The sequence below is a fragment of the Callionymus lyra genome, chromosome 15 (genome assembly GCF_982586985.1).
Source record: "Callionymus lyra chromosome 15, fCalLyr1.hap1.1, whole genome shotgun sequence".
In the NCBI taxonomy this organism is placed as follows: domain Eukaryota; kingdom Metazoa; phylum Chordata; class Actinopteri; order Syngnathiformes; family Callionymidae; genus Callionymus; species Callionymus lyra.
The window spans coordinates 22,310,712-22,338,136 of NC_141832.1; the positions used below are offsets into that span (position 1 = coordinate 22,310,712).

Below are 27,425 nucleotides of genomic sequence, written 5' to 3' on the forward strand. Positions count from 1 at the left end.
AAAAAAACTAAATGCTGACTGGTTCTCCTACAGTATCGACTGTAAGCACATTTTAAATCAACAGGTTTTACTCTTATTTTAGTTTCCATTTCTTAAAGTGCGACATTTTATCACTTTCGCCACCTCCTGTGAGACACAACATAATTTAGACATACCAACACCATCACATTCATTGGACTTATGTTTATTTAAAGTACACAAAACTTAAACACAGAGTTAAAAATGCCAATCATTTGAAAAAAGTAGTTTTTGTTTAATAGAAATATTAAGAAATGGGGGTAACCAGCCCTTTGTATATGTTCTATATTGAGGATTTGGCCCAATTCCGGCTCAACCCATTCCTCAGCTCCACATGTGGCACTTTTGGTTTCAAAGGTCTTCAAGGGTTGATGCAGGATGAGCCCCTCCACCAGGGTTAGCTCTGCGTCTCCTGTGCTGGCGCCTCACCCTTGCGGTACTTGCACTGGATCCAGACTCTGTACATGGTGATCTGCTTCCCTCGGTTCACCTGCAGCCGTCGATCCACTAGGTTTTGCACTTTTTCAAGTTTGGCTTCTGTAAACATGTCATGTAGCTCATCTGGAATGAGAAGAAAAATAGTTGATTTGAAATGATCAAGGAGCACCTAAATATAAATACATAAATATACACCATTCACCTTGGGTAAAGAAGTACACCCTTGTTCCATCACCACGAACGTAAAAGTTCTCAGATAAACAGCGACCTGTTGAAACACAATTATTGTTGGTAAATCAGCATAAAAATAGTACTTTGAACATTCTTCAGATCATTAAATGCTAAATTATAAATTAACCAAAAAACTCTATATATTATAAATGTTGGGTTAATAAACCACTTAGTCCAAAACTTATCATATAAACCTTGTTAAAAGTTACCATATACAATGACATCTTTATAATTGTATATCTGTCTTTAGTCATCAATACATACACAGTGTAAATGTATTACTATCAAATACATGTTGATGTTAGGTTAAAAGCTACAAGTGTAAAAGCACCCACCCTCCAAATCATCTATTAATATGTATTGTGACTTTTTAGGGAAAATGAAAGTGAAGTTTACACATCGATATACTAACTAAAATTAACGTCAAAACCGGTAGCATTTTAATAGATCGTTTCTTACTATCTATGTTCTTATTAACCTTCATCAAATCCAACATGTTTTATATATTCAGCACATTTGTACGTCAGCAACCCTAGTATTTTTTGCATTGAAGTCATACTTCTTTCAATGATAAACTGCACACTATGACTTTCTAGTTCTAGAACGATAAATACCTTTCTTGAAGCGTAGTTGGGCCATATCATAGCGCCCATAGTCTCTGAGCAGCAACACCCCTCCTGGCTTCAACAGTGCAGCTAGTCTACTGATCGACTCTTGCATTCTGGACCAGAGAACATGGCGTCACAGTGAGGTCACAACGAGTAGAATGGCCTTAAGAATAACTGTACTTGTCAGGATGCAGAGCAGAGAGGACGAAGATGAGTACAATGACATCCAGAGTTCCATTCTTCATAGGATATTCCGCCTGATGGTCGCTCAGGTCGTGAACGAAAGCGAAGCAGCGTTTGGTGTCGTACTCTGGGTTAGTCTGAGAGAACAACAGAGAAGTTCAAACCACCAAATAAGAGAGTCTGACTCTGAGCAGCTCCTCTTCAAACAGTGGGAGTTTACCTTGACCAGCTCCACAGCTGTGCTGGAGAAGTCACAGCAGTAAACGAAGAGGCTGGGGTCACTGCAAGGAGAGGACAAGTAGACTTCAGTCATGTGATCACCACATCAGAAATGCTGGGGTCTCTCACTTGTTGGTCTTCAGGATTGGAAATACGGTGTTGCCCACACCACAGCCCACCTGGGAGAATGGATTCAAAGTTATTCGATTTATAATTCATCTATACTAGTTGTTATGGCAAAGCAATTGAAAAAGAGGAAGCCATTATCAGACCAGTTATGAACCAAAACATAGATACATATCTGAAGAGCCTTTTTAAAATTGAAATAACTTTGTTATTGTTTTGGACCGACCAGGACAGGTAAGCAGCTGAATGAATAAAACTGGAAAACTTGCTTCAGTTTAATAGAACTGTGCCAACAGTAAATGTTGAATAAATACAGTATACATGTTAAGATAGTACATAACAAGCATGTACTGGTGTGCCGAGTAAGCTGATGGACATATTTAAGCTAAAAGATACCATAGCAAACCATAAGTTTCTTATTTACTCGGAAAATAGTGTCTTTTAAACACTCGCATTGGAAGGAAGAGTTGTCTTCCTAAAAAATACCAATAAAAACCAAACCCATAAGAAGTCTTACTTTACCACATAACTATAGAAATAATCATTTTTTCCAATGCATTAGCATTCAATTTATTGATAGAATTTTTTTTATTATCATTGAGGTAAATATACATTAACAGACTCACTGGAAAAACAATTGAAACCACGATACAGCAGAGGGCGCTGTCTACAAGTTTTCTTATATCTGAAAGCGGACTTTCATGTTTAAATGTTCACTCATGTATCGTAAAACTTGTCTTTAAGAAGTAGTGGTACCACCTCTAGAAGTTGTATTCTGTATGTTGAAATCCCCAAATGAGTAATTTTTTTTTGATTCTCTGCTTTATTCTGATTTTTTTTAAACATTTTAGTTTCATTGATTTCTGTAATTCTGCATGATGCCTGAAACAGCCCAGTCCCAGGGACCAGATCTAGCAACATAGTACGTTACTTTGATTGACATACTTTCAAACATTGTTAAGAAAATAGTATCTAATCTTCTTTAAGGGCAAAGTCTCGTTGAGGGCCCCACCTACTCACTATTAGTCAAAGGTCAAGTTCACTTTATTGCTTGCCAAAATGACTGAAAAAAAGAAAAAGGATTGTAATAATTGTGAAGTTTTAGGACACCTTATATATATATATATATATATATTTGATTAAATAAATCAAAAACTTTTTCTTTAAACAACATATATATGGGATTGACACAGGCAAGTGTGTTGCATTCAATAATGGAGAAATGCCTATACTTTGTTTAGTAAAATTAATGGGAAACAAAGTATGCCGTTTTGAGTTCCTTTCTCACCTCAAGGATTCTATATGTTGAAGACGACCCCGGGAAGTCGGAGTCATCAAGGGACAGGTGGCTGACATCTCGGCTCACGTTCTCCTGCAGATGAGTGACAGGCGCCGACACCTGGCAGGATGCAGTCTGACGTGCCAGCTCAGGGAACTCAGTGAAGAGCCAATGACGATCTTTGAAGAAACGATTTTCGTGTATGGTGTAAAAGTCGTTCCAGAACTCGTTGGCGCGACAGTCATAGTCCTCTGAAAGGTGGAGAAAAACAGATTTTTTTTATCAGAATAAACAGAATGAATGCTTGTTAATGATGCAACAAAAACTTAAAATAACAGAAATGAATTAAACATGTTTTTATGAATATTTAAATCTTCATTATTTATAAATTGCCCGTACACACAAGGACGATAAAAACTAAATAAACGGGATATTTATGTGCATTTAATGTGTGTTTTTCTAATAAGAAATTCAAATGTAATCATACATTTGAGCAATAGAGGACAACCTTGTTTCTCAGCAGGCAGGGGTTGACTATTTTCCTGGACTTTCTTTGCAGCAGCTGCTTCTTGCTCCTCTGTCCACTCCACATTGTCCCTAATGAGTAAAACAAAACTATTAAATGCAAGGCAAAGATCAGTATCAGAATTATTTTTATTGCTGCCATCAGTGGATGGTTCCACAGATTAGGAATTTTACTTTGCAAGAGCAACATTAAGCATACATAAAAATAAACTTAAAACATTAAAAAATACAGTTAAAGATTTTAAAGAGGAGGCTGTCAAGATTAGGGGTAAGAGAAAATATCAATACTTATGTATCACAATATAAAGCTCATTGATATAAACAGGACTGCATTTATTTTTATTTCTGCTTTCAAATCATATTTTATTTTTCATCATTTGTGGTGTGAATTTTGTGCAAGATTAACCAATTCCATTTTTTTAAATGTATAATTAACATATAAATATTCATGGCATTTATGTTTATTAGTGTTACAATTAGACTTCCAACTGTTAGATGGCAACAATCATTACGTCCCTCGCAGCTAAAAGGAATAAAATCTTAAATTCCAGCAGTTTTTCTTTGGCTTTCAAATACTATTTATTATTTATAATAGTTTTTATGGTTTATATTTCAATACATTCTGCGTAAAATCTTTTTTTTTCCATTTTTAATTTCCAATTACCTTTTCAAGGGAACAGTAACCTGGTTGAGGACGAGAGGATACAACCAGCAGCATTAAAAGCTGACTTTTGAATACATTTTCGTTTCAAAACAAATGAAAGCTGGTACGACTTTGTCCAGGCTCATGCTGTCTGTACATCTGTGAAATAAAACAATCAAAACAATTCAAACTTTCTTTCTACTCTGTTGGATGCTGGAGGTCCAGGGATGGTGACAGTGTGTGGAGCATGAAGGCATCTCTCCTGGTGGGACAATACCTTGTCATCGCCTCAGATAATTTAATGACTAATAGTGGAAATAAAGTAAGTTTAAGCCACGATATATTGAGAAGTCACTTTTTAAAAAACACTAGCTGGTTCATTTAAAAAACGCCAGAGGTGCATTTGCAGTCAGGCGCCTGAACTGCACACACGTCCATTCTCGTGTTGACAAGTTTTGACTGACCAAGCGTTGTGTTGGAACACCTGGCGTGGATCCGTGAGGAAGCGAGTCCCGAACTGCGGCCTCTTGTCTTCTGAGGTGGAGCCATTGGACTGTTCTGGTCCAGAATCACTGTTGATTCTCTCCACCTCATCCACGGCGTGGACGACCGCCATGTTGGAGATGATGTCACGATGTGACGTCACGGGGCGTTCAAGTACAGTCGGAAATGCATCAGTATAAATATTGTCTAAATATCGTTAATATAATGCGATTTAAAAGGGAGAAGAAAGATAAATTATGTAAATACGTATTTTCATATTAATATTTAACAACATTTTTTTATTTTCAACTAAATTAATCCATCAATGAAACGAGAAAAGATCATGAAGCTTCAGGCAGCAACGCCTGCATTGTAGACAAGAAAATATTGTTTAATTTGGAATAGAAATTACATTTTAATAAAACATAGAAGTAAGTGCGGCCACTCAAATTCATAAAAGATAAATCTGAATCACTTAAGACACAGAACATTTATAATTTAATTTATACAACCATCTCACAAATATCTGATGGCAGTAACAAAACATTGTATTAACAAGTATTGGGTGAGTAGGGTCTTTTTTTAATTTTATCAAGCTTTATATTACATGATCAAGATCATTTCCTTTTTTAGCATAATTTGATGATCTTAAACAAATCCATTTAATATATAACTACAATAAGGGGGTTTTGTATTTACTTAATTATGTACTCAAGTTTCATGTCACTTTTTTATTATAATTAAAATATATCTTTCTCTGATTTGTTGTTTGATTGTTTGAATTCAGATGTTGTAATAATGACAAATTATTTAAATCAAGGTGAACAACTTTCTTGGCTTCCAGAAATACATATGCAGTGGTTGTTCATCTTAACCAAGAGGCAACACAAGGCATACCTCATACACATTTGTTTTCGAGCTTCCGGGTCACCTTGACACTGAGATAAGACAAGGGTTAAAAAAAGATATTTTTGCTTTTAAACAAAATTATTGTTATTATTGTTAACTAACTTGAAATAAGGATGTAGTGGACTACAAAAAAAAGTTCAAGTTATTTAATCTTTTGTGATAATTTTGGTAATAATTTACCAGCTAATTTAACCCTTGTGTTATCTCAGGGTCAAGGTGACCCGGAGGCCCGAAAACGAACAGATGCAGTGGTGGAGGTTGTTCGTCTTGACCCAGAGAAAACCCAAGGGATAATTCAAATACGTTTGTTTTTGGGCCTGCTGGTCACCTTGACCGGTCGATATCAAGTCTTAAGGATGCTTTAAAGATTGTAAACAATAATTATATTACAATATATATCACACAGCATTCGTCAAGATTGTGGTTGTTTTTCATCTCTCTGAATAAAACAAACACATAAACCTTGTTGTCTCTTTATTGTGCAAAAAAGCAGCAAGCGTGATCGATCATCGTCAGTGTGTTTAGAAGAATCAGCAAAAAACAAGACACTTTACAGACAAAAATCCACACTTTTCTATACCGTAGAAATCTTACAGGTTAAAAAAGTTCTCTCACAAACAGGAAATAAGTACACCAAAACAAAGTTGTAAACAGAACCTGCTCAGACTCTTCACTTTATTACAAACCTTATGATACACTGAATTCAAAGAAATGCGCAGTGCATCAACATGGACATTCAACAGTCCATCCAGCCATACTACAATTGGATATATTGTTTTGTTTTTGCATTATCACTGAATTTTTTTTATTATTTATTTAACTTATATGTATGCTCACGATCATGATGAATGTCACAGGCATTAACAGTGGAAACAGATGATCATACCACGAAGAAGTTTCCGACATATTTCGCAGCAAAAGTGTGGTTGGTACCCGTGAATTAAGGCAAAGTTATCTATTAACGTGTCAGCAGCCGTCTGAGAAAAGAATGCGGTTCCCTGAAAAAAGCCATACCTGAAATCAACAATGAACCAAAAGAGGAAGGTATTGCAAGGACCAGTGTAAATGTAAAAACTGTGAGCTATAGGGTTGATCTTGTAAAGCTCAAAAGGCCTCATAAAAGGTCTCCCCAGAAACAATCATCAAGTATCAAGACTCTTCTTCAGCTCCGTTAAGTGACTACTGAGCTAGATATTTGTGCTTATTGTAAATGGGGAATTGCCAGTGGGGGAAAATGTACGAAAACACGTGGATGTCATATGGAATGTCACCTTACTTTCAAGATTTGACTGTGGGAGAGTGGCTCGGATTTGTCCCGGGACCCAGCTGGCACCATTGACATAGATTATTCTAAAAATCATAACTAAATTAAAAACACACTTCTGCTTTTTGATAAGATCTTGTTTGTACGAAACTAAAACATTTTTTGTCCTGGTTTACAGGAAGAGCAGTTCACATCTGTACCTCGTCAAACATGGCACTTATGGTGGAAAGTCACCCCTGACTTAAGGTTATATATTGGCAATTACCATCCTGACATCGACTTAAGAATGCTGCCATTGTGATATGTATAAAAACATCAACATAAAAATTCAACTTGAAAATGTCTTTAGGATTCTCTTCTTTAGCAGGAAAAGGTTTAATGTATAAGTTTAATTTATACCTTTAATCTCCATTGGTATATTTTACCTTGTGACCCGAACTATAGATCTAATTGTAATACACTTATGAACATGGCCACCAAATATGAAGTACTTAGCTGCCCTAAAACATAAATCTATTCACATGCAGTCAAGTTCAACTGAGTAATCTTCACAGGACGCTGACATCAATTTAATAACTACTCGATTTTGCTGCCAAAAGTTTAGCTACAGTAGCGTCGCTGAGTCCCAGTAAAATGAATCTCCTTTGTCATCCATGCTGTAGAAATACATTCGGCCCGTGTCGTCCACCCCTGAGTCTCTCTCCTGGTGTTAACGTCCTCTAGGTCCCTCTGTAGGCTACATTTTTGAAAGTGGACGTTGCATTTTTATACAGAGGGTTATTAGCCTGGGGGGAAAGAAACGTAAGATGTTATTAGCTCAGAGACTTTGTTTGGATTTTTCCATTGAATATCGTTTGTGTGTGATAATGGATCCCTACCGTGTCCCACTTGGCTTTGGACCTCTCTTCCTCAAACCGGGCGAATTCTCTGCGGTCATGGATGGTGACCAGCAGTTTCCAGATGAGCAGGCCAATAAGTCCCAGCAACAGAATAGCGCCAGCCACAGCCAGGAGAACCACCAAGACGTTTGGACCTTCAGGACACTCTATAGGCGAGAGTTAAAGACAGTTTAGAAGAGTTTCAATGGACTACCTTTGACCACTAATAGTTTGGCTCACATCCTACTGAGGTCAATGTGAATTAATTTTTTAAAACTTAATTTGATTTACCTGTTCTCATTAGTAGAATGTATTTTTAAATATATAGCTTTTTTCTGATTTTCAACTTATTTGTATTAACACCAAGAAAGAAAGATATCAAATTGATTTAATAAACCAAATTTGCTGTTTTGGACTCAATTTTACAAATGTTTATTTTCTGGTCTACCAATCAGAAAGCATTCCTGTAGACAACTATGTTAAAATACACCTCAATCTCTAGACGTTTGCCAGAGCATTGTTTTCTTGTATTTTGAGATTCTTTAAAATAATATCAATGGAAAAAAACAAGTATCTACTGCTAGAAGATTCAATTGAATCTTTACTTTTAGCTCTATTTATAGTATTTTTTAGCTCTATATTGGTGGTAAGATTTGATCCCCATGATCTCAATAATAATTGAACTATATATTCCAATTTTATAATAATAATTATACTTAAAGTAACTCGATGATCAAGAACATTTCTATAATTTATTTCTTATCAATGGTTTACAAAATGTTCTTCTCCCCTTTCATGGAGGTTTGTTACACTGACCTGAATGTTTGAATTGATTAACCTAATATAATCACTAAAAAGTGGTATTTAAGTCTTTCTATGCTACTGTAAGTAAGTAAGTAACTAAGTAAGTAAGTAATTAAAATTTATAGAGCGCTTTTCCAAACCAGAGGTCAAAAAGCGCTTAAACAATCAAAACAATACTCAATAAAATATATACTTAAAAGGTCAAATCTCAGAATATCAAGGAAAAGCCTGTCTTGAGATGTTTCTTGACATGATTCTCAAATCATGTCAAGAAACATCTCATGAAACTGTGAAGTATGTTCACTTCTCTAAAGTACAGATGATGCTAAATTAACACATGTATCCTGTTATCTGAGCAACGCAGCAAAACAAGAGAAGAATGTGTATTTATTCAATTGAAATGTTGCTGCTGCAAAGATGATTTTTATGAGCCAGCCCGTGATTTCAGCTCCACTTTCATACATGTGGCACAGCAGGGTTACATATCTGTGGTACGTGTGGCTGACTTTCCTGGAGCTGTCTACTCTGATAATTATTGTTTTACTTGTGAAGAGTGAGAGAATGAAGTTTGAACTCAATTACTGACATGTTTTTAAAACTCTGGTTGTGTCACTATACCTGGTTCTTTCATCACAAACAGAATGGAATCGCCACTTTCATCTGCATAATACTGGAAGTGTTCCACGCAGTCGTTTTCATCCTTGTATGAGCAGTTTACAGCGTTTTCGTGGAAAACTGTGGAACAAAAGAAAACAAATGAAATAAAAGAATACAAGTGGTTTAAATACATCTTTGTCTGACTTTTTAAACAAAAATGAAAGCGCTCACCCAGTTCGTCCACCACTTCAACCTCGTCTCTGCAGATTCGGTTGCAACTATTATCTTTGATGTACTGGCCTCTCTTGAAGTGCTGGCACTCGACACAAGCTCTACAAGTCAGAAAGAAAACAGTCTTTAACATGATACATGCTAGAGCTGTTTTGTAATTTTGTATCATTTAAATTAAGGGTAGAAAAGTCAAACTGTATTTTAAGCTAGAAAGTAAATCTTTGCACTTGGATATCATTACATCTTAGCATTTATATCATTGTTATTAAGAAGACTAAAGTGAAGCAGGATGTACTCGCTGGTATTCAATTTCCAGTTTTATATTATCATTTTTAAAAAGTCTTACAAAAAAATAAGTAGTGATGGTCCGATGAAGCAGTGTCATTAATTTCAAAGTCCACTAGATGGCGGTCTCTGCACTATTTTCCTTTGTTTTTAACAACTGTTCAAATGAAACATCACATGATTTTTAAAAGGATGGCGCCACCTACTGACCTCTAAAAACATGACACTGCTTCATGAAGCTTCATCAGACCATCACTTTCAGATAAGTTCAAGACATGAATGACCTTAAAAAATAAAATAAAAAGTTTTTGTTATGTATTTCTTCGGAAAATCCTCCGTAAGTGGCAATTTGCGTTTTAACTTAATAATAGCTTGAATATTTTTCCAGACAAGATTAAGCACAAAATTTAAATACTGCGACCCCAAATCTGTGAAGGAATGAATGAATAAACTTTTCTTAGTGCTCTCTGACAGAGAGAGAGAGAGAGAGAGAGAGAGAGAGAGAAAGAGAGAGAGAGAGAGAGAAAAAGAGAGACAGAGAGAGAGAGAGAAGAAGAAGGTGAGTCAAATGGCAGTTGAGTCACTAAAAAGACAGAAAGGACAGTGTTTGTATAGTGTTGTGGGTTCCACAGATGTTTCATAAGAGCATTAAATTTAATTTCTGCATTAAGAATGAGAACGGTATCTTATACAGAATAGCAAAACTTGTTATTAGAAAAAAACCCAACCTTATTATTAAAAGGAGAAATTAACAACCTGTTTGTTTCTGGCTCCTCCCACTTTTATGACAAACAAGTAAAACGTAAGACAACCTTGTTCCACAGTCAACATTAAAAGTTTTTAAAACCAGAGAAATGCTCTTCTAACGGCAATTCCCCCCTTATTTCTACACGGAATCTTCACAGCGTGTTCTATAGACGTGAAGGAAATGAATGAAACCGCCGTCTCCCACCCTCTGCCATTAGCAATTTGGTGCTAACATGGACACCAACATAGAGTTGTTAAATGATGAGCACCTTGACAAAATAGATAATGATACTGCATCTGTGAATGTAATCACTGTCTACCAGATATTTTTCATATAAATTAATTTCATAGATGAATTCATTAAGCCTGTCATTGTGTGGTGATGGATTCACATCACTATATAATTTTCCAATAAATATTCAACTCCTTGATATAATATCAAGAATGGGTCAAAATGAGACTGAAAAAAAGGCGAAATGGTTGGTTTGTCCATTTGGTGAAAAACCACATGCTGATGAGATGTCGTTTCTCTCTACGAATGCATTCCAGTCCTCACTGTGCTGATGGAGAAGGGAGGAGAGAAGTAAAAATAGCTTCTAATAAAAATCAACTGTCTCATTAGTGCAGCGGTTGAATCAGTGGGAGTCAGGAGGAAATGATGCAATTATTGTTTCTTTGCTGCACTAGTTGTTGGGGAAGTATCTGTATAATGAGAAAAAAACAAACATTCAAAATGAGACGTTGATGGTAGTGATTAAAAGTAATAGTAAACAGATGACCAAACACTCAAACATGGACGGTAATTCCAGCGATGGCTGTTCCTATATGGATATTTAAAAAGAAAAGTCTTGACAGGAAACAGGCAGAGAGACTGGGAAGTCAGAAGGAGAGGACATGTTGAGCAGGTAGGTGAAGCTTGACAGATGTGTTGGCTTCTCTAGTGGAGTGTGAAAGATCCGATGGCAGATAGAGTCGCTACTGAAATGACTAAAATAAGAAACGGAAACCAAGAGATGACACATGAGATCGCAAACTCATCATGACTTTAAGCACGATAACAAGCATGTAAATGAAAAGCAAAACCGGCAGAAACTTCTCGCTTCACAAACTGTTTGAACCAGGAGTGGGAGATTACATTTTCCTAGATGATCCATTATATTTGAGTGAAGGGCTGTCAGGCCAAGAGGAAAGAAGAAATGGAGAAAAAAAAACCTGCAAGAAAAACTTTGCAAAAGTTGCAAAAATGTGATGCTGTAATGTTGCAAAAAAGTTGCAAAAAAGGCTTTCAGTAAGTGTGATTGTGCCATAACATGACAATAAAAAGCTTATTTTTATTGCACTTTGTACCATTTTATGTGCATTTTCAACTCGTTTTTAGCAACAGATTTAAAAAGAAAGTCATATTTACAGTTAGAATAGAAAATACATACAATATAAAGTTGTCAGAAAACTTTTCCATAATTATTTCTATAACTTTCTTGAAATAATTCATGTTTTTTTCAGCTTTTGTCTTGTAGTCAGATGGATTAAAAACATGTCAGAAAAATCCAAATTAGATGTACAAAGACTGACATTTCCGAATATATATAGCGATGTTTTCTACTAAAGACAGCTTTACACAATACAGCTATGTTAGTTGAGGAACTAGTGAAAGGTGAAACTTAAATACACAAGGGGTAAAAATCTTTTAGTTTGTTGGCTCAAAAAATTGTGTATTAACTGTGGTTATGGGTCAGATTGTGATATTGTCGTTTCAGACACTGTTATTTAAAGTTACTATTTGTCCTCCATCAAATACCTCAGTAATACTCTGACTGGAAGTATTTTTTTGATTGCTTAAGCGCTTTGTGACCCTGGTCTGGAAAAGCTCTATATAAATATAAATTACTTACTTACTTACTTACTTACTTACTTACTTACTTATAGTTGTCGATACTTATAATGCTAAACTTTTCTTGAACTCTTAAATTGTTAAGCACACACAAAACTACATTTTGGCCTAAAATAAAATGATCTTTGTTTTTCTTACATTAATATTGACCCATTCAATACTCAATATTTATATTTTCATGATAATAAACTCTAGTCCTTTTGCATAAAGCTAGCCAATCACAGAAGTCACCACGCAGTATTAACCAATCAGAAGCAACAAAAGGCGGGTCTATCTTTCATTACAGCTAACATTCAACAAACATTTTAAAACAAATAGCTCGGGATTCTTCACTCTAGAACCAAATTTAATCCTGGAGAGTTCTCGCTAAACTTAACGATAACTTAAATAAACTTTTGGCATTAAATCAGCTACATCTTCCTTGTAATCGTTTACTATCCCGTTCACATTCTATACTGTTTAAATCCACGTTTGCTAATCCTTTTTAAATTATTTATTAGTTAATTCATTTTTTTCTATATCCATTGATTGGTTAAAACAAATTTAGATTTTCAGCCAATTGAAAGGTCTCCGTTATTTAAATATGGCAGGTAAAAACATTTTTGAATATGGAATTTTAAATAAAAACATAATATTTCAGCTATGACTCTAATTTCAATGTCAAAGACGACTTATAAGACGAAGCTATAAATCAATTATCATCCACAATTGATGACTGCCATAGATTTTTTTTTTAACCTTCTTCGTCATATGATATTGTAAAGGAGGAAAGATATATGCTATAACTTGCATGGAGGACATCAGTCTAATAAAATCAGGAAACTCGTCTTCAAAGGACAGAGAGCTCGATTGCGCCTCTTACTTTTTAATGGAGCACGAGTCGGGACAGGTGGGACATCTTTCGCAGGTGGTGCCATAGGCTCCGGGCTGTGTGCACTGACACACTCCGCACTGACAGATGCCTCGACCGCTGCACAACGAGCCGAGGTTGTTCATGCACGTGTCCGTGCGCGTCGTGCAGTTGCAGTTGTCGCCTTTCCAGCCGGCGTCACACTGGCAGAAGCCGCAGTCACACTTCCCATTATCTGGAAGAAAAAGTAGAGATTAAACTATCTAAATTAAGATAACAAAGTGTGGCTATTTATATCATTTATCATTACTTTGTTCATTGTTTAAAGATGGAAAAGATTAAGATGACATGATAAGAATGAATAGACATTTTTATAACACAAGCTGTTTTGTAAATGGAAACCAATCCTGTCTTCATCAAAAGTGGACCAGGTGTAGTTACTTGTTGTTAAAAATATCAATGCAATGAAATATCGCAATCTTTTTCTTCACTATACTGTGTCGATATTCGACAGGACTTAAACATTTTTATTTTCTTTATGGCTTTAAAATCATATTTGATTCTTTTAACCTAATTATTTTATGGTTTATGGTTCAGTGTGTTTAAATGAAAATAATTCGATTTTTTTTATTTACAATTAACATGCTAATATTTATGGTGTTTGTTCATTTTTGTTTTGGAATTCTACTTTGGCTAGATTTTGGCAGTCATTTCGTCCTCCACCGCTAAAGGAACAATGCAATCCTGTGAGATGACTGAGGACAAGAGGATATAATCAACTCCAGCAGCTTTTAAAGTGGATGTTTGGAAATGTTTTGGTTTAAAAACAAATTAAAGTGACTTCGTGAAGAGTCATGTAGTCTTTAAATTGTTTTTAAACTACAGAAAAGTACTCGGACAGTACTACAAAACAATTACTTTAAAAGTGGATGAACCAAAGAACATGTACGGGTATGCGAAAAAGGAGAATTCTTTGTCCGACAAAGACAGGAAATGAACATAAGTGCACTGCAATCTGCTGTCGCACAGGAACCCTAACACTTCCTGACACTCATCAGTTCTATGCTGAATGCTGGAATGACACATCGTCTGCACTGGATTAAACGGAGCGCCAGTGTCAGCACACTCGGCGGCGTTGCAAACAAGGCTGAGCTCCAGAGACAGCTATGATCTTAGAAGGAAACCAAACAAGGATTTGGCTGTAGATGACTAACGGCTGAGCCCGTGAGTCACGGTCCAGCTGCATCATAGAAGGGGGGAGTAACTGGTGGTGAATTATCAGGGGTCTAAAGGTTGTTGAAAACTTCAGGAAACTATCCCAGTCTCCACCCCGTGTTGCTTCTCTACACGTTATCAGATCAACTGCAATTTGTTAGTAACTGATAAACATGTTAATGAACAGCCAGAGGAACTATTTTATAAATAGAAAACATGTTCTATTCTTGATCCATTAACAAGTTACAGACACAAAAAGTTTTTTTAGGTTGACATCATTCCACTCTTTCTGAGCGACTGCACAGAAACCCTCATTAATCACATGCTCAGGCTTACGAGAAGGTCAAGGGTGTGTGAGGTACACTGGGAAAGGGGGTTGAACGAAAGCAGGGATTGCGAATGTATGTTTCCTGGGAGTGCAATGTTTTAGAAAAGGGGAGTTAAATAAACAAGAGGCAGTAACGTTTGCCTCAGATTGATCCGAGCCTTATAAGGCAATAGGTGGGAGACACTGGACGACCACTTGCACGCACAGTCACACCTGGAGATCATCTACAGTCGTCTGTGAAACCACAAATGTGTTTTGACTGAGAGAGGACACCAGAGTGCCTGGAGAAAATCCAAGGAGAACATACAAACTCGACGTGCAAAGAACTGCCTGTAAGAAATTACATGTAGCAACTAAATTATATTGTGCAACTATTTAAAACCAACTTGACAGTTCCTGTATAAATACATATTTCTGATTTATTTCTTTTAATGGGAAAGGTTGGGGGTTAATGTTAATTAAAAGATGTAGCTGAGCGAAAAAACAACAAGACAAAACATGCCTTATTGGGGAAGCTGTCTTATCTTAAATTAAGGAAATTAATCTTTTCCGAGTCTTAACCAAAGAAGCTGGGAAATACTCCAGCCAGTTGTGTCTTCATTAAAGAATTAGCAAAAGAAATATATCTTGAAGTCTAGTTCTTCAGATATGACTTAAAACTTCAAAATCAGGCTCATTTTCTGCTGATTTAAGTATGTTGGAGATTATATTGTACTTACACTTACTCTTAACACAGCGAATATGTTTTACTCGCCCAAAACTATGTGTACTTCAAATCTGTCCATCTAAAACTGTTCATTTAGCGAGGTATGAAATCGGATTTTCACAGTACAAACCCAGATCAAGGTTATCTTCATCTTAAAGGTAACTAATATATTTCACATTTTGTAATAGAAATTGACTCAACACCCAATTATATTAGATCATGTGCTTGTGTGGTTGTTGGTTGCACCATAAAATAGCAATAGAAAGGTGAGTGACATGTACTGTAGCTGTTTTCTTTTTACGAAAGAAGAACCTCACCTGACTCACCCTACAAGTCTAGACGATGTTCTAGCAACTTTATTTCCCATAAACATGATTAAAGAGGGCCTTTATCTACACACAAGGCAGACTTTTTTGGGTCGACCTCACGTTCAAAACAATCTCTTTCGAGGGGCGGTCCAAACACCACGCAGCACTACCTTAATTCAATGATAGAAAAGATCAAATTAGAAAGACCACTCCTCATACTATGAACTTCTTCAGGGTCACCTAGTTCAATTTATCACATGTAATCCTGGTGTCTGAATATACAAAACTGCCTTAAATATGTTCACATATACAGAAACTGAATGTAACAAAACATTTTTTCAAACAATCCAGTATTGTTAAATGTCATTCGTCTATAATCACATCTAAAATTGTTCAGATTAATGTTTCAATAAATGTTCCAAACATCAATTAAAGATATAGAACACTGTGGTATAGCTTTTGTTTGCCTCCTGTGCAGTTTCGGAACGCTGGTGCCAGGTTTTGAATTGTATTTATATCTATAAATTGTATTTCTGTCTGTCTTTTAAAAAAAATTAATCATCACCCTCTCATTGAAGGTATAGGTCAACAGAAGCATGCAGAAGAAGGGGCGAAGACCAAAGTGAAAACCAAAACGTCTATTTCAAATGAAATTAAACAATATAATTACATACTAGTTAAGGGAGGTTTAAGTTTTAGGGAGGAGTGTTACTACCAGGGGTCTGATTGACAAGATATGATAGGTATCATGATACAGGAGCATCAATATTATACATTGTAATACTGTAGGAACAAGGATATATGTGTAGTATTGTCTGAGTACTTGACTCTGGCGTTGCAGAATTTACAGACTTCATGACTCTTGAAGAAGTCGTAACTGCTTTCATTTGTTTGGAAACCAAAATATGACCAAAATCAACTGTATCCTCTCGTCCTCAGTCATCTCCGTGATATCACAGGATTTCAAAGTTCTTTTAGCTGTGGAGGATGTGATGACATCTAACAAACTGCGTCAATATTTTGAAATAAATTAAAAATCTCGATATTTTATTAAACACACTGAACCATAAACCCTTAAATAACTGGGGTAAAAGAATACAATATGATTTAAAAGTCAAAAAGAAAATTAATAATAATGAATACAGTGCTGTTCATTATTGGTACAGTATTATGAAGAAAAACTTCGCAATTTATTGTGTTGTATTGATATTTTTAACACACTAGTAACATAACCTGGTCCTTTTCTTGACAAAGACAGGAGTCCAGGGGTTGTGGCAACTCCATCAGGTCAAGAGAGGGGCCGAAGACCCCCTTGAAATACGTACAATTGGTGCGACATTTAAACAACATGTATTATATACTGAGTAAGGTAGGTTTTCAGAATAACTATCTCTGTCTAGTCCCTCCTCCTAGTTGGCAATAAAATACATAAAATACAATTATATTGGGTAAAAAAATGCTTAGATTTTGTTTCTAGTTTAAAATGCGAATATTTCATGTTATTAAAAAAAAGAGCCAAACCTTCAGACTTTTCTACACAAAACCATTACTTCCACACTGGTTTAGTATTACAATTATACAAGCTCTCTGGTTACCGAATATTTGAGCAACCCTTTCGTTTTTTTAAAACACTTAAAGTTGTTAAGTGCCAGAAATAAACTGAACTGTTGAACTCTATTGGAAACAGATCGAAGGAACAGGGGCCGGAGCAGGTCGGACAAATCTGAGTGCTGGGGAATGCATGCTTTCCTGTTTTCATCCTCAGTTCAGTTGACAATCCCTGCAGCCGGGCTTGCTGACTCCTGCCTCTCGTCCGAGACACACAAATGTACACCCACAGGGCACACAGCAGGTTTTGTGTCGCCCTGGGTCATGGAATTGAGCTGAGCCTGTGGGACGCTCTCAGACTCAGTGGACCTACTTTGACGTCTGCGGAAACCTGCTGTCCTGCAGCAGATATGGATTTGACAGTGTGTGTTGTTCAGATAAAGTGTGCGCACACACTTCGGGTGTCATTACTGTCAAAGTTAATAACTATGTATGTGCCAAACACCATGTATTAGAGGCAAACTTACTCATGACTTGATCTTTTTTATAATCCTGGACTATCTGTGCAAACACAACCTTATCATCATCATAATCATCATATCGCTGTCAACACTTATTTTACAGAACTTTAATGAAGATAAAGTAACACAGAAGAGCCATTTTTGTAGGGGAAATAGACAAGCTAGACTAGATATCGTTAAAAAGCTAATAACTCTGTCAGTGAATTTCTGTTTATTTTGGCTTGATAATTAAAAAAGAGCTAATTGTATTAACAAATACCTCATAAAATACACTCTGACACATTTTATGTGGCCCCAACATATAAAAGCATGGGATGTCCTAGCACTACATGATGACAAACTGTGATGTTTAATATAATATGTCTATCATTTTTGTTGAAATTGGCTTTTTGGATGAGATGAACCATCATTCTAAAATGGTATCAGACGTGGATCCTCACAAGATCACTGGCAATGAAGCCACTAAACCACCCTTATATTGATGTTCTTTTAGAAGCAAAGATTTGAAAAAGCATTCTCTACAGTCAGCAGCCTCATCCTCAGAGAGGAGTAACAATAGATTATGCAGGTATTTAAGTAACATTTGGATTGTGTACGCTGCTGATGTCAGGAAATGTTTGCACAGATTACTGTCATCAATTATTGACAAATCTCAGGTACCGCAGACAATGAGTGTACCAACAAATATAATCCTTTAAGTACACTTTTGTGGACATGACTTAATGCAGGTTAAGATAATCCACCCTAGTTGTCAAACAAGATGAAATCATAAGTGGACATAATTCATTTATTTCTACACAGTGCTTGAGAAAGAAGGTACTGGTTGGTTGCTGGTTATTTGATACTTATTTATATAAGTATATATATTTGATACTTATTTATATAAGTATATATATTATATAATAGTATTATATTATTTGATTGACTACTTGAGAGCTATGTAATCCATGACAGTGTTCACACTGAAGCTTACACATGAATGATGTTACATGGTCTGAAATAACGAAGACACAATTATGAAGTCCAGCTCCTATGGGTCATCTATAGTTGTAAGAACATCTCTATACCTTTTTATTGTGATGACTGATAAAGTCCATCCACCCATCAGTCAGTCTGTATGTCCATCTTTCTGTGCATCCATCCATCCGCCCGTCCATCCATCCATCCATCCACCCACCCACCCACCCACCCACCCACCCACCCATCCATTCATCCATCCATTCATCCATCCATCCATCCATCTATCCCTTATTCCATTCATCTAACCATTTTTCCATCTGTCCATCCAAAACCATCCATCCCTGCACCATCCAACAAAAAACCAACTGTCCATCAATCTGTCCCCCATCCATCCATCCATCCATCCATCCAAACATCAATACAGCCGTCCCTCCAACCATCTATTTATTATTCCATCCATCTTTCTTTCAGTCCATTCAAAACCAACTGTCCATCCAGCTCTCCCTCACTTCAATCTTTCTGTCAATCCATCCATCCATCCATCCATCCATCCATCCATCCATCCATCCATCCATCCATCCATCCATCCATCCATCCATCCATCCATCCATCCATCCATCCATTCATCCATCCATCCATCCATCCATCCATCCATTCATCCATCCATCCATCCATCCATCCATCCATCCATCCATCCATCCATCCATCCATCCATCCATCCAACTATCAATTAGCTTTATTGTGTTTAGCGAAGGGAAGTACAGTAGTAACTTTACTTTATTGTCTCTGTCTCCGATTGTTTAAAGTTAAGCATTTAACAGTAAGTTGCATTTTGTAAGGGCAACATCCATCCCCTTGTTGACTGATGACAGCATTACATATTTGAAAAACACAACTAAAGGTCACACAAATGTCCACCAAAACATGGAGATGCAGAAAATAAGTAATATCCAGTTATCCTGTCAAATTGACCAAATTAATATATAAGCATTAAGGAAATCCAATTGATATACGGTTATATTCTAGATTTGTGTTGACATTTTTTGGCATTTTTAAAGATTGTCACCAGCTTCTGCAGTGAACTTAAGACACTAAGCTTTTAAGTTGAGGGCATGAAAGAATATCTCTAGAGGAGTCAATATGTATTGAACACTCTTTACTAGCTGTCCTGTGGCAAGATGACAGTTCAGATCAAGTACCTTAAACACAAAAAGATATACTCACTGGAGCAGAGGGCACCTTTGAACCGCTGACAGTTGAAGTCGTCGCATTCACAGTATTTACCCCACACTCGTCCAAACTCATTGTTATGGCAAGAGCACTGTCCGCACAAGCAGTCGCCTCGCCTACCACAGGCAGGAAAGCCTGGCTTCTGAATGCAGTTGTCATCATCAGAGGGACTGTAGTCTTCCAGCGAGCACTCGCAACGTGGGCCCAGGCGACCTGGATGACACTGGCAGACCCCGCAAACGTACGTCCCATTTCCCTGGCTACAAAAGGGGCTGTTTGGTTGGGCCTTTGCTTCGCAGTTGCAGCTGCAGGCAAACTCTACTGTTACTTGCAGGGTGTCCTTAAATCCACGGGGCTTGATGATAAATGTTTGACTCTTTTCTTTTGGGCAACCGCGCAGTTGAGCCTCAATGTTGAATGACACCTGAAGAGACAGAGTTTCAATGATACACTTTCATTAAAACATTCTAATAGTGTTCAGGATGACAAGGAAAACTAAAAAGAGTGGAAAGATCTTAAGCGTACTGTCCATCCATCCATTGTTCTACTTATGTTCAACATTAATAATTAATAATAATTGTAATCCACGTGTGTCTTCTCGTGTGGACTATTGCAACAGTTTTTTTTCATGTCTTAGCAAGAAGAAGCTGTGTCGCCTGCAGTTGATTCAGAAATTTGACCCGCTCAAGTAGAAGAACTCACATTTATGTGTTGTTCTCTGTGTTATCTTGACCTTTTAAGCATATATTTTATTGAGTATTGTTTTGATTATTTAATCGCTTTGTAACCCTGGTCTGGAAAAGCAATTTCTTACTGACTCAATAATATATAGCTCATTTAGTCATGGGATGCTACCAGTTCTTTTCTAAATGCTTAAAAAAGTGCTATACTAATTATCTTTGTAGTGGTTAATGTTTTATGATATAATCGATTTAGTTCTAGTTTCGTAGAATGCCAAAGACAAGGTTCATAAGTGAAGTTCTAACTATATTTGTTTATTAATGTGTTTCAATAAAAAATGGATGCATGTTTGCATTTTTGGAGATAATGCACAGGTTTAAACAAAGAAAAAATTTTAAATCCCACCGTGTCTCCGACTCTGAGGCCAGAACAGGAATCCACTCCTGGTATGATTTCCCCATTCAAGCATGTTGCATTGATGACAAGATCTAGTTCCTTTGGGATGTCCAGCAGTTCCAGCTCTACTTTGGAACGGATTTTCTGTAAGACATAACATTTGTACATGATCCACATTTCAAAAGTACCTCATTGTTCAAAAGCCGTACTTTATATGCTTCTTCAATCAGCTGGATAACGTTTCCAGAGTCTGTGGACAGAGTTCCCACTGTAGTTCCAGGGATGAGCTGGCTGTATTCCTGTAAATAACATTTCATGTTCAGGAACAAAATCCAGCTGTTGGTGAGTGTGTGTTGTCATAAACAGGTTCTTACTTGGTATAATGGCTCCACAGGGTTTGTCACAGCAAAAACCAAATTGATGTTATTTTCAGACATCTTCTCTGTTAACAGCCCTAAAGAGGGATAGTCCTAAAAGGCACATAAAAGACAAAAGGTAAGCTCGACATTTAAATGAAGTCAAATGTTCTTTTGAAGAAAAACGTCACTTTTTACCAACACAGATGTTTTTTTGTAAATATTACTATTATCGAGGTGACATTTCCCATCGTTGGGCTGGACAATTCCCGCAATTCGGCCGTCCAGAGCGAGGTGAGTTTTAGCATCAGTGGTGAACACCAGCAGATGAGAGGCCTCCTGTCGCCATCCTATCTTATCCTGCATATGAAGAGTACATTTAAAAATAAGCAGAGTAAAAAAAAGCAGTGGGTCTAAGTTGTTTTTTTTAACCACCTTGCACACGACGGCCTGCATGACAGCATCAAATCCACCCTCAGGAGCGTCTCTATTTCTAGACACCTCCTGTTTCCCCACCTCCTCAGTGAAGCGGGCCACCTTCTCCGTCAGTGACAGGACATTCCTGAATCCGAATTGAGCCTGACACTGCTCATTAATTCTAGATGGAGCGATCAGTGGAACAAAAAAGAAACAACAATGACAAAGTGACATCATTTCACCATTAATATGACATGAGCATACCCATGGCAAGGGTTCCTGACGGCCTCAGCAGGATGGGCGAACATGTATGGGGACACGGTCTTGTCCACAAATGCGCCAAATCCCATCCGCAGTTTACTCGTTTTCCTTCCCATTTTGACCGCCAGCTCACTTCCCAAAGTTCGCAGACGATCCAAATCATCCTTCATTGAAAATGAAAGGTCCATTAGATAGTAGAGGTCCACAGGGTAGTCCTCTACCTGTCTCACAGACACAGTGAACCTCTGGGTGTCACCTGAAAACAGTGGGTCGAACAAAATGAACATACGCAGAGAAAAGACCCAGTTGTTTAAAGTATAAATTTGTAAATCAAGAAAGGATTTTTATGGTTTACTTTTATCATTTGAAATGAGATCATTTGAGGAGGCATGTACTGTTTCAATGTTTTCCCAGTTAGTCATTTATCCGACTCATTTAATCAGTACAACTGATAAAGAATTTCACTTTTGGAAATTACCTTTAAGAGACAGTAAATCCCACATCATGACCATGTTTTGAAGTTATAACTGTATAAAGTTCTCCCCGTCTGAAATCTCGACAAACGAGAGGTTACGAGAGTAAAGTCCATAATGATTTAATATAGGCTTCACTCCTCCACCAGCCAGTGTTAACCCCTTCCCCTCTCCATTGCTTTGTTTATACAATGAGTCCCTTGGAGGTTTGGACTTTCTGGAATAATGACGTATGGTGAAAAACATCAATGCTTGACCAATCACAGCAGAGTGGGTGTGGTTATGGTAAACAAAATGTCATCTCTAGAAAATGTGTTTTCAGTGGGGCTTAAGTACATTTACTAATGTAAATATTTAAATGAAAAGAGAGTTTTGTACCAACAGACACATACTGATGAGTACAATAGAGGTCCAAGATATATTTAAGACACACTTAAATCAACATTAGTTGCCCTTTAAGACTAAGTCTCATTACTTTCAAATTGGTAATTAAATGTTCCTGCATACGTTGTATCACTGAGGTAAAAATAAGGTTTAGTTTGAGGAAGATAAGATAATTTTTGTCATTGTATACACGTGATTACAAAACTCAAATGCATCTGTTCTAGTAGACAATGTAACGGACCTATAAACAAGAGATCCTTAGAAACTGTTCTGACAACCTTTTAATGTAAAGTTCGATGAACATATGAAGATCACCAAAGATCAGCTCATGAGAACAACAGAAGACTGTCACAGTAAGTGTGTGTTGTTGTGTTGTATCAAGGCAGCAAACGTGAATACCTGGTCTGAGAACCATATGAAGCTTCTGCGGTCTCATCTGAACGACATTTGAGGTCCCCGAGGCTTTGTCGCTGAGACGTCTGTCCTCCTTAATCGTCATTTTGCTGGAGGGAAACTCCAACGAGGAAGAACTACATCCCTCTTTCAGAAGGTTCTGCTTCAGGTCACAGCGAGACACAGATCCCTTTCCAAAAGCCTGCGGTGAAACCACATTTCTTCAGACACTATGTGACAATAAAGTTCTCTTTAGATACATGAGGGTCACGTCCTGACATGCAGCAGATATGTAGCACGTTTACCTCCTGAGAACACCATGCACAGATGGGGTCCACTGACAAGCATTGTTGGCATGTTGTGGCACCTCTGGACGTGCAAACATTTGAACCTTGAAAAGAAATGTCCAGGTTAGATAAAGAATTTAAATGTTTAGGAACTTTTATCCTTACAACAAGAAAATCAAAATAAAAGCTTTCATTTATGTATAGTTCATTTTGGGTATGAAATGCTTAAAAGCAACCAGTTCTCTTTACTGCATTGTTTAAAAAAGTGTGTTTCTGCTCTTTATTTATGCAGATGACTTAATGAAGCAAATTACATAATATACAGTTATATTTTATTCATCTCCTATAAACGCTTTATGCTTCAATTGAAACGTAATGTTCTTTCATATTTTAATTTATTAAAAAACATATTTTTACTACGTGTCTGTGCCGCGTCTTGCTGTCTTTTAATCGTAAAAGGAAATTTACTTTTATTTTCTTTTAAAATTTTAATCAGAAAAAAGTAATAAAATCTAAAGTCTCACTGCACTCTCTTTCTTCTCTCTGATGGAAGGCAATATGTGGTGTTCTGGTGCTGCCTTGGCTCTGTAAAATGGTTCTGGCCTGACAAGGTGGGACTTGCGGAAGGTTGACCTGGCTGCCTTCAGGGGGGGCCTGTGGTGGTGTGGATGATTGGCATGTGGACTGCCCTGGGGCCGGGCTCTGGGTTGGCCTTTTGGCTCTATGGGTCCCTGGGGCCTTCTGGGCCTTCATAATTACACAGGATGGTGGGCTTTTGGATTGGAGTGGGCATGTGGTGCAACCCTTGCTTGGCACCTCGCCTATCTGCCACCCCGTCTGGGTGATGTCATGTCCAGGGGCGTCCTGGTAGTTTTAGAGGGGATGTGACTTCTTGGCATTATGGTGGGCGGTGCCAGCCACTGGTGGGTCTCCTACTAGCCGTCCTGCAGAAGGCCACGGGCAGCACTTCCGTGTTTCCTTCCCCTTCTGGTCACTCCCCCCCTCATTACTCTGCATTCCTGTGCGATATTCTGTATTTATTCAGAGTCGCCCTGACAAGCTTGGGAAAAGAGTACCTGCCTGGAGCAGGGTCCTCTTTAGGTTTCTGCCTGACACACTTTCACCTTGCAGAGTTGCTCGAGGACTAGAGCTGCTGGAGTTCTTAATATTGTCATGAAACATCAACATGTCACTGGCAAATGTATGAAACATTGAATATAAATAATTGTATTTGATATATACATTTCATTTGATTGATTATTTGGCGTGATAGATACTATAACATCCTCTCTTGAGACTGCTATGTGCGGAATAAACCAAGCAACCAGGAAAAAAAACATTAATTGTTGTTGTGTTATAGTGAGATCCCAGGAACATTATTGAAACATGCTTGAAACACTGGACTTCTCCAGGGGTTATATTGTCTGTAGATGGGTGTGTTACTGACCGAGTCCTACTTTACCTTTACAACATTTAATCATTAACTGAACAATGTTAGTCCTGCCTTGAAGAATAAATCAAGATGAACAGAGAAAGAAAAGTCAAAACCACCAGCCAAAACCAGCCAAAAAGTCATTTACAAAATAGGCATATTTGATGTTATCGTGTTGCATGTAAAGCCTGTTTCCAAAAGTCACTGATGTTTGAGCTTGTTCGGGACCCTCATTCACTTTTGCAGCCCTATAAGGAAAAGTTGAACAAACAGTAGTTCATCTGCTGACTAGTAATACACTTAAAGTGAATAATAAAAACAGGATTGTGTCTGGATGCCAATTGCGCGTTTATATGTTTCTTTTTCTTTAATTACAATAATAAAAAAAAGAAATCTTACCGTGGACGATGGAAAAGCAGGACACGCTCACAGCAATAACCAGGACCAGGGGGTTAAAAGTGGCCATGACCGAGCTAAGGTGGACTGAGGCGGACTGGAAACCTCTCCCTCTGGACTTCTCACCGACTCTTTTCCTCATTCCTGGCCAGATGAGAACATGTTGACAGACACTGCCTCCCTGCATCCCACAGACGCCGTGACACATGGACTTGTGAAACATGACAGAAGTAGCAGACGATGACGTCACCGGCGTCTACGACGGTATTTATTGAGCAGTGAAATTTGGCTATTGTTAGTTGTTTTTTTTTGATGACATTAAAAAACAAATCAAACAAAAATCGCTAATATTTAATTACGTGTTTTTTAAATATGTAGTGTTATGGGATCCAATTGTTCAATTTTGAACGCATTTAAACAAGACATAATATAAGTGTTCCATTCAGTTACACCTGAATAAAAAAAAAGTTATTCTCTTCCAAGAAAAAAGGCCATATACCAGCTGTAATATCGATCTTTATAATGATTGATTGAAGTCTTGCTACATTAAAATTATAATTTAAAAATATATTTTGGTTTTGTAACTTTTGGTTGTTTTATTCGTAAAAGCCGACTAAAATAATAACTATTTAATTTGTAATTTGTTTTTTATATATATATATTTTCTTTCTGTGTTTCATATGATGTTTCATTCATGTCTCAAAACCTTTTTTTTAGAAAACTTTTTGAGGGACGGAAAACTATCTATCATGAAAAAACGAATTTATAAAGCTGTAAATGAAAAGTTAACATGAATGAGTATAAATCAGAGTGTGGTCTTCTAAATAAGGAAGAAATATTCACGAATGTTAAATATATTGTTGGGTTTTGTGAGGTAAATAGAGACGGATTATAGACGGAGGTGATGAGTTGTGGTGGTAGGACCCCTAGTGGGAAGAATAAAAAGTCATTTGAAACCACATCAAATCCCAGTGAAGCGTTTGATTAGATATTGCAACTTTCAGAATGAAGACTGGAAGATTTGAAGCAGAAAATGTGATCAAAGTTGAGATGGCTTGTGACAGAGAAAAAGTGTGTGTTCCAGAGTGTGTATTTGTGCACTTGTCCACTTATTCCATCTTCTATCTCTGCAGATTATTCTCATTCCTGGTTGCTAAGATACAGACACCAGACTCCAAAAAGTCCTCCACCAGTTAAGAAAGATGTGGAATTAGTGGAAGACTCTGAAGCTGAGCATCATCACAGAGGGTTAATAGTTGTGTGATTCACTTATCAAACACCCTCTGCTGCAGTGCTGGTGACCGAGCCTTCAGATTGAATGTGGCATTTTGGAAGGAAAAAGAGGCGACCGGGTCAAATGGCAGCCAATTACACGTGAACAAGACCAAAGGAAGGACGGCTTCAAGCGGACAGTTAGAGGGAGGAGGCTTGACCTCTGTTAAAGATCCATCTGCGGATCGAGGTATCTTTCAAGCACAAGTCTGTTCATAGTTTATCTCTGCTTTTTGATTCCATAGTAGAAAGAGAGGTCAATTGGTGGGATCTGAATACACAAAAGTCTCTGAGTTTGGATTCTTAAATTCAGCTGATGTTTATTTTCAGGTGTAGTTTGTATAAAATGATAATATCACACACATTTGTTTATATATGCCTCCATTTTTACACATTAAAAATATTAAATTAGATTTTCTATTGCTAACCACTCAGTTTTACTATTAAAGTATTCTATTCAAAGATGTATGTATAATATTGAAATTCATATTTTTACCCACATTAAAATCATTTGTATAAATCATTTATTTACAGTTGCATATATAACTTACTGAACTTTTAATTTACCCCTCACAGTATTTATTGATATTTACATATTGCTTCACCCTTTTTTAATTCATTCAGTCATCAATCTCTGAATTCTTAGCTTTAC

General features: G+C 37.0%; 2 protein-coding genes across 3 annotated transcripts; both read right to left on the reverse strand.

The window, feature by feature from the left end:
* Positions 1-168: 168 nt before the first annotated feature.
* mettl2a (methyltransferase 2A, methylcytidine) lies at positions 169-4,886 on the reverse strand. The gene is made up of 9 exons (XM_087808927.1): positions 4,735-4,886; positions 3,611-3,699; positions 3,112-3,353; positions 1,827-1,876; positions 1,699-1,759; positions 1,476-1,615; positions 1,302-1,408; positions 659-724; positions 169-579 (listed from the first exon to the last, which is right to left on the reverse strand). Exons 1-9 carry the CDS (start codon positions 4,884-4,886, stop codon positions 416-418), a joined length of 1,071 nt encoding a protein of 356 aa, XP_087665053.1. The 3' UTR covers positions 169-415.
* A 1,235-nt stretch (positions 4,887-6,121) lies between these two features.
* Positions 6,122-25,695, reverse strand: itgb3a (integrin beta 3a). Of its 2 annotated transcripts, XM_087808742.1 has the most exons (15): positions 25,505-25,695; positions 23,692-23,777; positions 23,393-23,588; positions 22,140-22,392; positions 21,894-22,056; positions 21,657-21,818; positions 21,477-21,572; positions 21,312-21,401; positions 21,112-21,246; positions 20,020-20,449; positions 13,222-13,444; positions 9,437-9,537; positions 9,227-9,343; positions 7,805-7,971; positions 6,122-7,711 (listed from the first exon to the last, which is right to left on the reverse strand). In XM_087808742.1, the coding sequence occupies exons 1-15, from the start codon at positions 25,686-25,688 to the stop codon at positions 7,646-7,648; spliced, it is 2,469 nt and encodes an 822-aa protein (XP_087664868.1). In that variant the 5' UTR covers positions 25,689-25,695; the 3' UTR covers positions 6,122-7,645. The 2 variants fall into 2 exon arrangements, with proteins under 2 accessions (XP_087664868.1, XP_087664867.1); XM_087808741.1 differs by having other exon boundaries at positions 9,227-9,537.
* Between the last annotated feature and the right edge of the window lie 1,730 nt (positions 25,696-27,425).

Bases quoted from the DNA above. Each gene is read 5' to 3' on its own strand.
- mettl2a (XM_087808927.1), bottom strand. From the start codon at position 4,886: ATGGCGGTCGTCCACGCCGTGGATGAGGTGGAGAGAATCAACAGTGAT. The intron at 3,354-3,610 runs GTTGTCCTCTAT...TCCACCTTTCAG, and splicing joins CCTGCCTGCTGAGAAACAAG to AGGACTATGACTGTCGCGCC. The intron at 1,409-1,475 runs GTACAGTTATTC...TCTCTGGTCCAG, and splicing joins TCTGCTCTGCATCCTGACAA to AATGCAAGAGTCGATCAGTA.
- itgb3a (XM_087808741.1), bottom strand. From the start codon at position 25,688: ATGCAGGGAGGCAGTGTCTGTCAACATGTTCTCATCTGGCCAGGAATG. The intron at 23,778-25,504 runs GTAAGATTTCTT...TTTCTTTTCAAG, and splicing joins CTGCTTTTCCATCGTCCACG to GTTCAAATGTTTGCACGTCC. The intron at 22,393-23,392 runs GTATTCACGTTT...CACTGTTTTCAG, and splicing joins TCATATGGTTCTCAGACCAG to GTGACACCCAGAGGTTCACT.